We start from the raw sequence: 16,307 nt of genomic DNA on the forward strand, positions 1-16,307 counted from the left end.
GCCTGGAGACACGCCATCTATAACGCTGCTGTCTCCTTTGAGAACACACGCAGGATCACTCTCGAGGAGAAAAGGCAACGCAGAAAGAACCGTGTCTTGCAGAATATACAACCTAAGGAGTCTTCCTGCTGTGCCTTTTGCAATCGGACATGCCTATCTCATATTGGCCTCATTAGCCACCAGCGTGCCTGTAAAAAATGTGGATAGAGCCTTCCCAAATCTTCGTTCGCGAAGCCTAGCCATGAGCTGATCAGTCTCACAAGAAATATGGAAAGGAAAGAGGGAGTATATGTTGGCCTTTGAGGTTGGTAGGAACTTGAGCCAAGTGTGAGGTTAAATGTAGCTTGAAATCCATGACTCTGCAGCATAAGCAAGGAACCCCTGAAATAGTTCACAGAGGCTATCCATCACTAAACATGCTTTTTGGGGAGAAGAATACCTAGGCATCCCCCAGAATTTGGTAGTTTTAAAGCAAACAACTTTTAAGCAGTATGTATTTAAACTATTGAATTCTGCTTGCTGTAATTTTGCATGAATTCAAAAATTGATTAAAAGTATTTGTGGATGGAAAAAATTGTTCTGATATACAGATGTTACTGTGGTTTAATTTGTTGGTGAGCTGCAATGAATGGAGGCTACAACTCATTTTGAGGAAATATCTTGCTATACTTGCTTTACCTCTTGGTAAAAATTCGCTTTCCTTTATCCTCAATGTTTATCTCTGAGGGAGATGATACTGAGCTTAGAGAAAACTTCAGTCCTGTTATATCCCTTCAGGGAGTCAGAAGAGAAGTATAAAATGTTCTCATCTCGAATTTTATCATTGTCATTACATTGTCAATTCCTAGGATTTTTGTTGTGATCAACTGAGGCTTGTATGAACAGCTGAAAGCTTCTCAAATGTGCTTCAAGCCTATTAGCAGCATTTGCCAACTATAGTAAAACCACTGTATCAACAGTTTCTATCTTCTACTTCTGCAGTACCCACAGTTGGTTGGCAAGTCTTAGTCTAGTTGCTCCTGGTTCTTTTGTCAGTCCAAGATAGCCATCTTCTGAAGGAGAGCAGCCGCCTGGTAGGCTTGTCCTTATTAAATCATCTGGTACTTGAATGGGTATCTACTTAATCCAACTTTCTGAAGGTTGTCTTCTTCCTCATCCAAAAGTTCTTCTACCACCACTGCTCATCTTAGTTCTGTGTCACTGTCATGCAAACAACTCTACAACACAGACACCAGGAAGCATATATAAAGCCTCAGGTAGCGCTGCTCTACTGTGAATGAACTCTCATCCAAGACCTGCTGCTGCTTTTTAAGTCAAAAAATGTAATTCAGCAGTTTCTGTCTGCACTTGGCTGGAATTAATAGGAAACAACATGGACAATCAGACTGTCTCAGATGGGTGTGGGCTGGATCTTCTTTCACAAAGGGTCTGGGACTGGCTCAACCAACTTGCTATGAAAACCCCTTGCTTAGGATTGCTGAAATCTGTGTTGCACTAAGAAGCCTGTGCTTTGTCTCTCTTCAGAAACTTAGCACAAATCCTTGTGATTTGACAGTGTGGTGCCTGGGAGGGTACAGCTTTTTGGAAGGTTGTTTGTGGCAAGACAGGGACCTTAGAGTCAAATGTCAGGCACCTGCATATGGACTTGCCTAAACAGCTGCAGCTGCCAGACTAGAAATGCACTTTTCAAATCAAGGCATCCTGTTCTGGTTTGCTTTAAAGAAGGGGAGATGAACTGGCCAGTCCCATTTTTTTGAGGTACTTTTACAGTTCTAATGGTTAACTTCCTCATCTTTGTACCTATGAGGTTTTTTATTTGTGATTTTTTCATCAAATAGAAAGAATTCACAGAGGAAAGGAAAATTTGCACTGTGCAGATCGGGTAATAGTCTTTTCCCCTTAAGTATTTCTCCTGGTTTCAGCCGAGGATGGGGTTAATTTTTTACAATAGCCAGGAGGGGATGTGGCTGAGGGGACGTGGGCAGACCCTAATGTTATTCTATACCACCTCACCTCATCACCAGGCAGGGGGGAAGTAACTCTGGCTTCTGAGAATAAGGGCATGGCTTCTGGTTGGGAAAAAACCTGGGCACATCTGTTGGGTCATTGAGCATTTTACATGTAAATCACCCTCTCTTTTGTACACTTTTGTTATCGATATTGTTGCTGTTACTGTTCATTTTCTTGTCTCATTGCTGTTTCCAGTAAATTGTTGTTATTTCAACCTATGATCTTTACCTTCTGGACCTCCAGTTCACCTCTCCAGCCAGCCAAGGGGCAAGGAGGATAGCAGAGAGAGAGGGAGAGGGAGCAAGCAGCAGTGTGATTTGGAGAGTCTCTTTGGGAGAACTAAATTGGAGAGTACCATTCCACCACAGTACTGAATTTCTCTAGGAAGAAGAAATGCATGCATGTTTTTTCTCCCTGTGCATTCATTGAGCAGAATGGGTGTGTAGTGCATGCTTCAGAGAGAGAAAGTATGGGAATTCCAGAAAAAAGGTTAACCTGTATTTTTTTTGTCCAGCGTCAATTTAAACATCACAAAGTTTTGTGGACGTATAATTTTAAAAAGCCAAAATTGGTACTTCTGCTGTGGGTATAGAGGCTGCTCAAAGAACTATTATGCTTTTGCTACCTATTGGGGTGTGAGTTGGGGATGTAGGATGCTCTGAATTTCAGTCCATCACTACTTCTTTTCTGCCTCCTGTAAAAGAAAAATGCTCAATGAGTAAAAAATGGGAAAGAACAGAAAGTGTAAATAGTTTAAATAATACTATAGAGGCTACTTTATCTGAGTGGGAACAATTTAATTCAAGATTTTTAGACATGCTTTGCTGAAAGGCTCATTACATTTCTGTCCCTATTCTTCCCTCTTTAAGACTGGTCTAGAAGTTTCCCAGGCCAATGGGACCTGTGCTGAACTTTCACTCTATATATTTTGTCAAGACTCTTGAAAATATTCCAGTGTATTCTTTCTGTGGGTGTTCACTTTATAATCCATGCTGTCATGGATGCTGATCATTCCAGCAAATAGCCTGAGACTTTGCAGAAGGAGTTCTAAAATGCTTGATGTTTCCTCTGAACAATAGAAGATGAATATAAGGTTAGAAGGTTGTATAGTATTTCTTACTTCTGTTTTCTCTTTACTCTTGGACTCTCTGCTGGGCACGTACTTACATCTCCAGGGGCCTCCTCTCCAAACCCTGTGTATGTACTTTGACATCCATGGCCTCTCCACCACAGTTTTGGCTGGCTCAGCAATAGCAGTCTCCTTGCCTATTCTTCTCAGGCTTTTCACTTTAAGGACTGTGCTGAAGTTTCTGTTGCCTTATCTCCTCTCCTTTTTCTTGGGATCTGTGGGATCACTTATGGATAATTCTTAATGACAACCTGATTTAAAAGCTCCCTTTCCTTCTCCATGTTACCCTACATCACACTGTATGAACTAGAAAAAGAAACCTCTTGTGATCTAAATTAATAAAAGTACCATCCCTGGAAATACTTAGGGGCATGAGTTGTCTGAGGGGAACTTGCACAGAACCAGGGACAAGGGATAGTGTAAGGAGTGGGAACAGGCTGTAGTGAAATTTGAAGAGGGTCTTGGTTAAATCTCATTGTATACCTAAGACATTCAACTTGGACAGCTGGACTGATTTTGGTGGTGTGTTTATGAAGTTATAAACACATAATACAGTAACAGAGATCAAGTAGAAAGCAATAAAACAAGTGCATAAACCAATCATCCAGATTACAGACTCTGGAGAGGATGTTTATGTATTATTCTTGGGAGCTTACTGAATATAGCAACAAGGGTTTACTCCTGAAGAACTTGTCTAGAATTTTTCTCCTAAAGCTGTTAGTTTTAAGTGCTCTGCAGGATTAAATTTCCTATAGTCTCAGACCTGTGAATTTTACAAAAGTTTTGAAATGTCCATTAAGGCTTTCATAAAACTGAAACACAATCCCATGTGCTATCCTTAGCATTAGCTCTTTGTACACATAAAATTCAGTTAATTTTTCTTGTAAAAATCTAAAAGTGCATTTCCTTTTGTCTGGATCCCTTTCCCCACCCACAGCGTGGGGGAGCCCAGTTCTAGTTCCATCTCCATCTGATGAACCATTCCGACGTCCTGAGGGATGGGGAAAGGGAACTCCAACGAAAGGGTTTTTTTCAGGCCCCGAGCCTGGAGGGGAGAGGTGCCCTCCCCTCCCCACAGCACCCACGTGGCCCCATGGCAGGCACAGAGACAGCACACCGGCGTGGAGAGGAGGCAAGAGAGAGTTTATTGTTGGGGGTGTTACATTTATAGGGTTTAGGGGGATTCACAGAGTAACCAATTAGAAGTCTCCAAGGGGCTTACAGGAACACCCAATCACAGGATGGGGTTAACAAGGTCCAATGGGAAACACCTCAGGACACCTTTCCCAGGACATTCCTGCATGGGAGATAACCTGTCCTGGGGGGTGCTGGGAAGAAGAAACACGTGTTTGCAAAGAGACCACAAAAGGCCATTTTAAGACATGTTTAAACAAGTTTCTCATCAGATTTAGTGCTACACTTTTGTACTATAGTTTTGAATTTAGAACACAATCCATATGTATATAATATAAATATTGCCTGTTTTTGTTCAGGCGAAGTCTACATTTTACTACGAAGTGGAAGTGCCTACTTTTCCCTAGGCATGTATGGATGCACACAATAGATAACTGTTCTGTATGCTAGTTCTGAATGTTCACCCACTGTAGAATGTGTAATTTACCTCCTCAGGACATGTCAATAGTGCTTCTGAGAGGAGAGTTTTACATACTACAGAGATTCATGAGATTGCATGCTTCATGCAGCATTTTTTGCCATCTACTCCTAGTAACTCTTTTTTTTTTCTGGTAATATTTAGTGATTAATGGGAGTCTTAATTTGCATGTTCACTTTCACGGTCATTACAGTGTGTTTTCTGCCAGTAGGAGTCTTAAAGTTCAATGAAAATCTCATGCATACTAATAGGAATGCAAATGATTGCTGATGAAAGAATGCAAAGGTGTTGAGGCAGGAAATGTCCAGCTGTCTTGCAAAATTCCTTCTAGACAAAGGTAGCATTAAAATGCATACAGAATACAGGAAGTACCATCCAGATAAAATTAGAAACAGCATTTTTAAATGGAGTCAATGAATCATTTTGCCAAAGCTTTGCAGTGCAGGGAAGCACTTTGGTTGCACTCAGTATGCACAGGTTACCTTCTCTATCAGGTTTAAAACATCTTGACTGTCAATGGTGAAGGCATTTTGTTTTGTTAGCTTGGGGAATGGGAGTGTTCATGTGGAAATTTTTTCCAGCTATAACTGTCACTGGATATTTGTCTGTTAAGTATATGCATGTGTGCATATTTTACCCAAATAATACATAATAAAGCACCTACCTACCTACCTTGTTTCCATCAACAAATATTTGACTGTGGTATAAATCTGTTCAGTAATTTAAACCTGCATGACCAAAAATATAATGAAAGTTGTAAAAAAAGATGTGAGAGCTTTTTCATTACTCAAGTGTATACGCTGACTATGTTTTCCAAAGAGAATGCAAAATGTCTTAATTTCAATGTATCATTTACTTGGATTTTGTTAAAGCTAGTGCAACCTCAGTAGTAAATGGCTGGTTATATTTTTGTATACATTCATTCTTCCTTTGTTATCATGAATTTCTCTTATGCCTGAGCTATGTGGTGTTGGTGCTTTTTTGAACCATGTCTTGGGTGCTCAAAATTTTATTGATAACTTAAAAATTTGAATGGCTTTTTAATTTTTTTCTGTCTGAAAGAGAACCACCTGAAACCTGGTGGAGATTGAATATATTAGAGTCCTCCTATTCTGCTTCCCAAAGATCGAGGAATGGTCAGGTGAATTATTAGTAAAATATATTGCTTTTGAAAGACTGATAAAACTTTTACATGCTAAAGTTCAGTATATTAAAATGTACTGAATTCAGATGATGTTTTCTTTGCTTTTAATCTTGTAATGTATCTTGAGCTGTGCTTTATGTAGAATATTTGTGTGATATATTTGCACAGAGGAATATGATATATTAAAACTAATTAGCTTGATTTTATGGGTATAAAAAGATTTTAGTAAGTTTTCTTACTGTGTTTCTCCCTCAGCTATGTTGCAGTGAAGAAATCTTTCATTAAATAATGATTTTTCTAATGCAGTTCATTAAAGATGTTAAAATTAATTTACCTCTAGTAATTTGGGAAATGGTATCAATATTTGTGCCATCAAGTTTTATTTACAGTTAGACTGAAAAATATTTGTACTCCTGACATTTATTAGAAAAAAGGAAGGTTGATAGCTTCTACAAAACTGTGCATTCAAGTGTTTGCTATAACTGGAAAGAAAAAATAGCACAATATTAAACTGTGTGCATTATTTATGTATTTAAATAGATGCAGTCTGATTATAGAATGTTTGATACAAGAAATCTTCCTAAATATATAGTTTATTTTGTTGCTTTTGAGTGTTGGTACTAATTGAGAACTATTAATGACTTAAAATGTGTTGTGTAATGCTCCTTGCTTCACAGCTTCTGTTCACAGGAGGTGTGTCATTGTGTTACCCTTCACTGTTCTGTTTGCGGCTTGTTGAACTGAGGTAGATAAGCAAATGATAAAATCTTTTGCTAGAAGTATTCCATTCATCTGAAAATCATTAATCAAATAACTACTAAAAGTCACAGCTTCTATTGAAAGAAAATCTATTGTAAGGGTTATATTTCAGCAGTAGTTTCTAACTGCAGCTTAATTTTTGTAGGATTTTAAATTTTTTCTTTAATGCTCAGTAATTGTAATCAGGTGAAGTTAAAATGCAGCTGGTGTTTTAAGAAAATACTGGCAACTTTAAAAAATATATTTTTATGTGCTAAGAGCTGTGGGACTGAAAACAGTGGTACTGTCCTTCCATAGGTCAGAAGCAAGGCATGGCAAGGTAGAAGATAATACTTTGTTGGAAGTAATCTGTTCAATTTTGATGCTTTAACACATAATTTTTTATGAAACATTTTAAACTACAACTTTTCCTTTTTTTTTCCTCCAGCTCTATCTTTTATTGATTAGTGTCTACTTGAAATCTCTACTACTTTCTTGCTTTTCTGGATGATGCTGGAACTGTTGCTGAGTATGGACAAAGTAAAGTTCTGTCAGAAGGAAAATCTTATGTGCTAAGATTTTCTCCAATAGCACTGTTCTTTATTTTTACAAAGAGTGTCTGCAAGAGTATCTGCTGAGAAGTGGCAGTCTCAGTTTAGTCTCTGATTTTGCCAGATTTTGCATTTTGAAATCCTTGGAGAATATAAATGTTTGAAAGAGCTACAGGTACATGCAAAATGTCCTCTAGTTCTATAGATTGAATAGAAAGGCACTTAGTTTTATTTTGAATTACCTTAATGGGCTGGTTTTCATTCCTTTAACATAGAACTTTTGCGGAAAGGGTGATGTAGTCTGTTCAGAGCTGAGTTACTTCCCCACAATGGCAAATTTGGGTCTCTTTTTTGTTAGGACCTCTGAGAAGAGCTGGCAGGGACTGCTTTAAAGGAAAGTAGCTTGAGAATGTTATTTAAAAGTACACATCTTCAGGAAGCATCAACTGATAGACAAGAACCAAAAATAATACCTTGCTTCATATCATTACAGGTATTTTAACATTAACCTTTACCATTAATCAAGGGTGTTGGCCTTGTCATCATGGCTAAATTCCAAGCTATGTCATGCCATTTCGTCTCTCTTAAATTGGTATTATGTTAATTGGAAGCTATTCCTCCTAAAACCAGTTTCATACTGCTGCTGAAGCAGAGTGGTGTTAGTGTTTCACCTTTTATGTAATTGCATTTTCAGTAACAAGGTGATGTTATGGCTCTGTGCAAGTTTTAATGTTTTTTGACTTGTCTGACTCATTCCCTGGTTCCCCTCAAAATATAGCACAGATGGTATTAGAAAATTAAAATTTGGAATAGTTCCCTCTTAAAGTGTTTCTGAAACTTTATAGGTGGCTACAGGTGAGGCCAGAAATTTGATTGGGTGATAACAAAGTGTAATTTTTGCTCTAATTTTCAAGCACAGTAACAAAAATCTTAATTATCCAAACAAACAGATGAAATAACATTTTGCCATATCTCAGCACCTGGAACTGGCTTTCCTTATGTTTATCATTCTCTTTATTATTGGCCACTTATATTCTGCTACTCATTAATCTGAAAAATATGACCAGAAAAGACAAACATCACTGAAATTTCCACCCCAGAACCTGCCAATTGTGTAGATTGAAAAGGCATGAAAAAATGCGACAGTAGTGATATTTCTAAAGAGTGATGAATATTATCTTGTTCAAATCAGGTAATTTCTCTAAATAATGCCAGTAATAGTTGAAGCTATTTCATATAGTCATAAACTGAATAAAGTGAGACCTGACGGAGCCTGCAGGAGGGTCTCTGGTTTGCTGCCTCCTGTCAGTCCCAGCTGACATCAGTGGTAGTGATGGGAGTGGGCATATGTCCATTGGTTTTTCTTCGGAAAGGCTGAGCCACAGGACAATTGTCATTGCCACTGACTCCATTCCTCTTCTATCTTTTCCAGCATTAATTGACTGAGATGGAGGGATCTTTCCCTCAGTCACAGTACCTGCCCCTCTGTGCAGTGGGTAATCCCACACAGTCGCAGGACGTACTGCAGTCCAGGCTCTGCAGCCCCTCAGTCAGGTTTGGGGCTGTGCCTTTCATGCCTATAAAGGAATTCTAGTTGGCACTAACATAAAAAGGTTTTTGGCTTTAAGAATGCCAGAAGCATATACAAGAGTCCATTTCTCCAGAGTGGTTTAAGGCTGTACATACTTTTCAACAGTCAGCTTGTCATTTTCAGGGTGAATCTCAACAACAGGCCTGTGCAATGAGCCCTGCTTTTTAAGCCTTGTTTTGACAGCCAAGGTGGTATGTAAACTGTGTCCAAGCTCTCCACACAGAGGTGACACCATTCCGCCCACCCTTCTTCTTTGAAGACTGAGAGTATTGACACAGGAAATAACATCTTCTGTCTACATTTTGGGAAATGACATGGTTTGCCAGGTTGTGTCAAATTTTATTGTAATTTTTTCATAACAGTTTATTTTCTGCTACAAATTTGTCATAAGTTTGAGTTTTAATATTCTGCAATCTCTGAAATAATCAATTTGATTTTTTTTTCAGCATGGATAAGAAGAAAAAGAAAGGATCCACCCACCATTGAGGTGAGAAGAAATGTCTTTAAATTTTCAATTGTTATAATGAAGCTACAATAATTACTTTATAGTGGACTCTTCTCTGCAGTAACTTGACCCTTTTGGGGAAGAATTTAGTATGTTCCTTGCCCAATTGATGAAATTATACACAGACTAGATATCTAACACTTAGAAAAAAATTAAAACAAATGGATATACAAACTCCACTGTTCTTTAGTCATCATCTGTGTGAATTCTTTTAAGATGGTCTACATAGGTTTTTTAAAATGATCATGGCAATTCGAGAGTCTCTTTAATTAAACAAATTTTGAAATTACTGCCATAACTTTTTAAATTCAGGTCCTCTGTGCATTAACGGAAGGGTTTTTTCATGGTATTTGACATTAAAATGCAGGTTCCAAATCCATCTGCCAGTGGATTCATCAAAACAGGAAAACTAATTTTACAATGCTAATGAGATGGGGGAGTTGCAGCTATGTCTTTTTCCATAAGATGACAGAGGGAAATGTCTCACAGTCTTTCATGCTGGTAAGTTTGTAAAGGGAGGAATAAGTTCGACTGCTGATCTCTGTTATACAGGTGCACACACACACATACACAACTTGCCAGGATTGCTATTACAAGTTGCTAAGCACCAGCTAGGAATGAGAAGGTAGATGAGGACGTGTTTTGCTATGGAAGGTTCAAACTGACATCCGTGGTGGCAGATACTTGACTTGCATCAGGAATCTGTGTCAAGTTCAGTGAAGCTATGTTGGCACCTCTAGCCAAAGATTTGGCCACTGAGATCTGGAATGCGCTGGTTTGTGAAAAGTTGCCCTGACTGCCTGTGTGTTGAGATAACCTGGGGAAGGTTGTCAGCTGATGTTTAGAAGATGTACTTCATTGAAACACGCTCCCACATAAGATACAGCTTTTCAACTAAGTCTCTCTGTCCCTGTTTCACACTTGCCACTGAGGCTGTAGAGACAATAAGGGCTATAATACACCCGTGAATGAAAGAAGTTTAATTTAATTTATCCTTAAAGCTATTTGGGGAAGCACTAAGTGTGAGTTTGGTTTTTTAAAATTTTTTTCCCTTCCCTCCTCACCCTAGTTACTTGTGCAGAATCATAGAACTAATACTACAACAGTTGTTCCATCAAAGTATGGACTGAGTTCCTGAGCTTTGGCTCATACTAACTGCACGCATACAACTTTTATTGTTGAAATTACCACTTAATGTGATACTTGAAGATGAGAGGTGTTGTGAGTCTTTTGTTTTATCATTTCTGTGAGCCAGACTGTTGTGATAGTTGTGATGAGATAAACCTGTTCCAAGAAGGGCAGCCTTGGGTTTGGAATTGGCGCAATAAAGCTCCTCCTGGTGCTAGAGATGTTGGTTCATTTTTGAAATAGGGAGCAAGGAGTCTCCACAGGTGAGAGAACTGTGGAACAATGGTGTTCTAAATATTTTACCTTCCAGAAAAAGCAATTTATGGAGAATGAAAGATTCCTGGAACTAATGGTGCATTCAGAGTTACAGGACTGCTTATACTTTCATTTTCATGAGGTAATAGACTGAAGAATAATTTAGAAGCTGAGTACTTTACCTGCAGGGCTGTATGTTGACCTTAACTGAGCAGAAGTGATAGACTAGGAATTTAAAAATAGTTGTCTTTTCAAGTAATCTCTAAATTGTTTTTCTCCTATATAAGAAAAAATAGTTCAAATATATGTATGTTAAAAATTCTTGCTAATACTTTGAAAATAATGCTGCAGTCATATTTTAAATGATAGTGCAGCCTAATTTTTTTCTCTGTATTAGTGTAGGGCAATATCTATGATCTACTTTTCTCCTAATGTGAAACTGCTATATTACAAACCCTTACACCACAATATCATTATAAATATAATTATAGTAGTGAAGTGCATATAGAATATTATTTGATCTCTGTTTGTAGGACTGATTGGCTTTTGTACTTTAGCCACATAAACTTTACTGGCTGCTATTCTGTATTATATACCCTTTTTGACTATAAAGATGATACAGTAAACAGCTGTTTAACAGCTATGGAACAAGGGAATATTTGTGACCATATTTCATGTTGAAATCCTATATAACAAATCTCTTTGTTCTTTCATGTATTCCTCATGAGACTAAACTATTTCTAAAAAAGGATGTAAAGCCTACAAATTTTGCATTGTTGCTTTAATGACGTTTTGCTGTCATATTCTAGCATCACAAAACATCATTATAGTTCCTAAAGCATAAGTTTCTGGACTTGTGCCCGTGCTCCTACCTTTGCAGCCTGTAATACCACTTTTTTTGATGGTTTTCCTTTTTTTTCTGTCCTCTGCCCATCTTTATTAAAATTTCTGTTCCACTTCTGTTAGCCTACCATCCCCCTTTTGTATTGTATGTTTGGGTTTTTTATATTTGTCAAATTTCTCTTTTATTCAACTCTTGGCTATTGATATTAGAGGTTACCAGACTGCTCAGTTTATCAAGTCTCATAATGAGCTCTATGATCAATTTTTAATTGAAAATATTGCAGAGATATGGCTTCACAAATCATCTGGATCTTACTGATCACACTGATGACCATATTTTGGGAACTAGTAATCTGGTAAATACTGTAGGCTAACAAAATGTCATTCATAATCATCAGGACATGTCAGTCAGTTGAATGAGAATGAATGTAAATTGTCCTTTCTTACCAGTGGTCCGAGTAGTTGGGTCGTGACACCTTGCTTTACATCTCTTTCTTTAGTTTCTCTCTCTCTCTCTCTTTTCTTTTTAATGGAAGAATACTCCAGTGACTTCACAAGTCAACTTGTTCAGTGTTAAATGTGCCACGTCCTTAATGGTTTGTTTCTGCCTTGTTCCCCCACACCTTTTTCCCCATTTTTGGAAGAAGTCACTTAGACTTCTGTATCTGGCTAGACATAACCCAAGAATTATGCTTATCACCTTGGTTATTTCTAACCTGACCAGTTACATCACGCATTTTAGTGCTTGTTATAGGTAAATGAAACTAGGCTGAAATATAGCAGCAAAAATTTATTTAAGATTTGCATAAAATGCAAATAAGCAAAACAGCGCGCTGGGCGGCTGGGGAGACCCCTGCTCCACTCACGGCCTGCAACTGCAGTGGGCAAAAACAGTAACCTTTATACCCTTATCAATTCCCCTCCCATAGTCACTTGTTATCTCTCTATTGGATCCAAGTTCGCAGGTCTGGTTCTGGTTGGTTCTTTTGCAGGCCCGCTTCAGTTGCCAGGTACTTTTTTATCCATAGTTTTAATTAGTCCTTCGTCCTTGAGGCCTAGTGTGTGAGTCCCTCCAGATGTCCATCTTGGATCCTCTTTATCGTCCTCGTACTTGACCCTTTGATCCTTGTCCTTCCCTTCATTATTTTAGTACACTTTTAGTCAATATACTTTTAGAAAAACAAGATACAAAATACTTATTCAGCAAGGCATAATAATTTGTCTTGTCAGCTTAAGAACTGCAAGCTGCAGGACTATCAGCCTATAATACTGACAGGTTAATTAACCATTCTGCAACTTACAGTCCTCCAGCCTTAACAGAACATTGATTACAATAACATATATATAGGAATATAACATGCAATACAATTGAATGAGTAAATTACTTTACTACTACTAATTTGATGAGTAAATTACTTTACTACTACTTATTTATTACAGTGCTGGAAGCCTTGGGCTTTAAAGCCAGCTTCTGGAATACTGGTTAACAGCTGGTTGCCTTTTAATTTAATTATAGCTTGAAATACGCCAAGTCTCAACTCAGTTATGGTAAGGGTGATAACTTTGCAAATTAATGCAGATCAAGTTGTTTGCTTAATATGTTGCTGCTTAAACATATTCTGTTCCTATCATAATCAGGGAATCCATCTTGATATAGAATTTTTGATCATGCCTGCACCCAGTGTAAGCATGTGTGTATGTATATATGTACACATACTGCTTCATAACAGGTGAGAATATGAGCTTCAATGTGTATATTTTTGCATTACTGTAACATTTTGTCATCAATGCCTTTATATGTGTTTTGAGTATGGTCGTACACGATTGGCTGAGAAACATTTGTCACTACCTTTATTCCTGTGAAGCTGTAAATTATATTTTAACCAGTTTAACAAGGCATGAATAATGAAGTAGACTAATACATTTCTTTATTATGTATATAGGAAACTAAATGTATGTAGCAAGTTTTTTGGCAAATAGGAAATGTAATATCTACTGGACCACTGTGGCTATGTCTCACACTTAGCACTATCACAGATAGCATTATGTAAATATAATTAAAAATAGTAATGAAAGAAATTCTTATTTTCTATTGGTAGTGGCTGGATGCATGGGATACTTGTAAGTTCTGGTTATGGTACCACTTTCAACAGTGTACTTATATCTCTGCCTGTCTCTCAACACACATCCAGGTTTTGCCCACATAGATAGTAAGAGTCATGTCAATTGGTTTAGTTTAGGTATATTGTATCTAAGACTCTAAGTCTTCAGCTTCTAAACCTAGAAGGAACTAAGAGACATATTTTTAAGGAAGTAGCAAACATTAAAAATATTAGGCATATAATGAGTTTTTAAGACTTCCTGTGCCTAAATTCTATTTGATTTTTTTAGTATTTTCCTATTTCAAAGGCCATCAGATTTGTAGCAGCTTCGGTCCATGGGGGAGGGGTGAAGGGCCGCGGCACTGCACAAAGGGGTTCAAGCGAGGTTTGAGGTGCAATGCTCGTTTAATGAGGGTGAGCAAGGGTTTTATAAGCTCTGGCGTGGAATGCACCAAAAAACGGGGTGTAGCATGAAACAGAGAACCAGGAAAACGAATAGGGATAGGGACTTAGGCGAAGAGGGAGGAACTGGGGAGGAGCCGGGGAAGGAAAGGATGAATGGTAGCTCTCTCCTCTCTGCAGCCTCTTCAGCCAGTCAGAGGGAGAAGCAGGGAACAGGCACCACGAGGCATGCCTGGGCAAGCCCGGGTATTACAACCGTAGGGGGAATCATACAATGCACATATTTATAAACACATAAGAACTGTAAAGTCCATATAATAAAGTCCTTTCAATTGTTGTATATCTTTTTCCACGCCTGGAACCGTTCCCATTCTGATTCTTGCTCTTCCACACTACTGTCTGTAACACAAGGTACCTGAATGTATTTAGAAATCTAACCCTTATTTTTATCTCCAGCAGACCTTGTAGCTACACACTGCTTCTGATAATGTCTTGAGGTTCAAGGGTGGCCGAGTAACTTGGCGTGGTTTAAAGCCTTGTCTTGTAGAATGGAGATAGAGGTAAAATTATAGACTGTCTTGAGGTGCGAGAAAACTAATGAGGAGACCTGCAGTTATGACAGTGCCAAGAGAAACTGGTATGGAGAGAAATGTGGTTTATCTCTGAACCCAGCAATGTGGTATTCTGCAAGTGGTAGATGTGAGCACAGGGCTGCACAGCTATGAAGCTTCTCATTTTGAATTGAAACCTTTCTGTTGCTTTGTATGCCTGTGTATGTTATGCTAATATTTTGTGGGAAGTAGAATTGCATGTTCCTTTAATTAGTGTCAAGATCTGAAAACAGTTTGAAATAGAAAACCACAGTAAATGACTGCTTTTCTCATGCATTATGTACTTGTTACTCAGTTAATAAATCTCAGTGGCTTCTGAATTGCACAGTTGGATAGAAGGTGAAATGGTAAAAGAAGAAACTTTTTGTGACAATGCCCGTCTTCTTTCAAACTATTTCTAGCATTTCCATAATTATCTTTTCTGACAAACTCCTTGTCAAGGGAGAAAAAAACATACTTCAGTGAGTTGTGATAAGCCTGAAGTTTCAGTGATTGTTTCTTCCTCTCACCCCCTTGAATAATTACAGTGAAATTACATTCTGTTTTGTTCCCACAATGCGTACACACTTTTCCCATTTGTTTGATCTTAAGTATTATTTATTTGAGAGGTGGTATGATCAAAACTAGCTTCGGTCATAGAGATCAGCTTACACAGAATTCACATTCCTTTAAGGAGAATGGAATGCAGTTTAGAAAAATGCTTGGTTTGGCATTGTTGGGATTGCATGTTAGAGTTTTGTCTCTGTCTGCTTTCAGATGCTTCAGCTGAGAAGTTTTAAAATGAGAACTTGGACATGGAGATTGTACATTCTTACACAAAGAATAGGACTTAGCAAATGATTATTTTATTCGTGAAGCCACCAAAAGCTGCACAATATGATTTACAGTTCTGGGAAATAATATTTAAAAAGCACAGGGATAAACATGTCTCTGAGCAAAATATTTCCTACCGTTGTCCAGGATCACAGTCAGGATTTGGGCCTATTCAAATAATTCAGGTTGCAGTAAGTAGTGGGTTTTTGCATAGTAATTGGGCATGATTCCAGGGAGGATTATTACTCTGTGAAAGGGCAGTAAAATTTGACAATATAAAGAGCTGAGCTACTAAGGTCTTAAATAAAAGGGAGTGGTCAGAGAAGTCAATAAAAAAAACCAAATTGAACGCTTGCAGAAGCCATCATCTTTTAGATTTTAGGTTTTTTCCCTCTTGTTTATTTTCAGGTTTGAAACACAGGTTCTTGTCAACCTGCACAGAGGAGTATTGAGGCACCAATTTGTCCTATTCCTTCCAATTTGCCTGTGCTGCAGATCCGAAGGCTGCAGAGGAGGGAGCTGCTGCTGTTCTGCAGCTCCTATCCATGTGGGAGTGAGCGCATGGAGCATTGGTTCCATCTCCTAATTCACTGTCAGCACAGCTGAATGGGGGTGGAGGGCGAAGTAAAGTGTACCAGGAAAAGGGCTGGTACAGACTATGTCATATGTAGACTAAGGGGAATGCAAAGAACAAACTGCAACTGAGTCACAGCAACAGTTCCTTGTTTGCTTGTTAGCAATTCCAGATATGCCTTTCTAATCCAAACTGCTCCTCTGTTTTTGCCATGCACTGACAGCCCTTCAATGTGGTGGTTGTTTCTCATTCCCAACTTGGTACTGCTGAGCTCATGTTCAGTGGCTGAGTTATCAAGA

The 16,307-nt window shown here is 38.2% G+C and overlaps 1 protein-coding gene across 1 annotated transcript in view; it reads left to right on the forward strand.

Moving 5' to 3' along the window:
* The window catches only part of NDUFAF2 (NADH:ubiquinone oxidoreductase complex assembly factor 2), a 54,236-nt gene that overhangs the window by 30,889 nt on the left and 7,040 nt on the right, over positions 1-16,307 (forward strand). Inside the window, exon 3 of the mRNA XM_017811213.1 lies at positions 9,222-9,262. Coding sequence (XP_017666702.1) covers positions 9,222-9,262 — 41 coding nt within the window. The remainder of the gene's footprint in view (positions 1-9,221; positions 9,263-16,307) is intronic.

The sequence above is a fragment of the Lepidothrix coronata genome, unplaced genomic scaffold, assembly GCF_001604755.1.
Source record: "Lepidothrix coronata isolate B3197 unplaced genomic scaffold, Lepidothrix_coronata-1.0 Scaffold31, whole genome shotgun sequence".
Classification (NCBI taxonomy): Eukaryota; Metazoa; Chordata; class Aves; order Passeriformes; family Pipridae; genus Lepidothrix; species Lepidothrix coronata.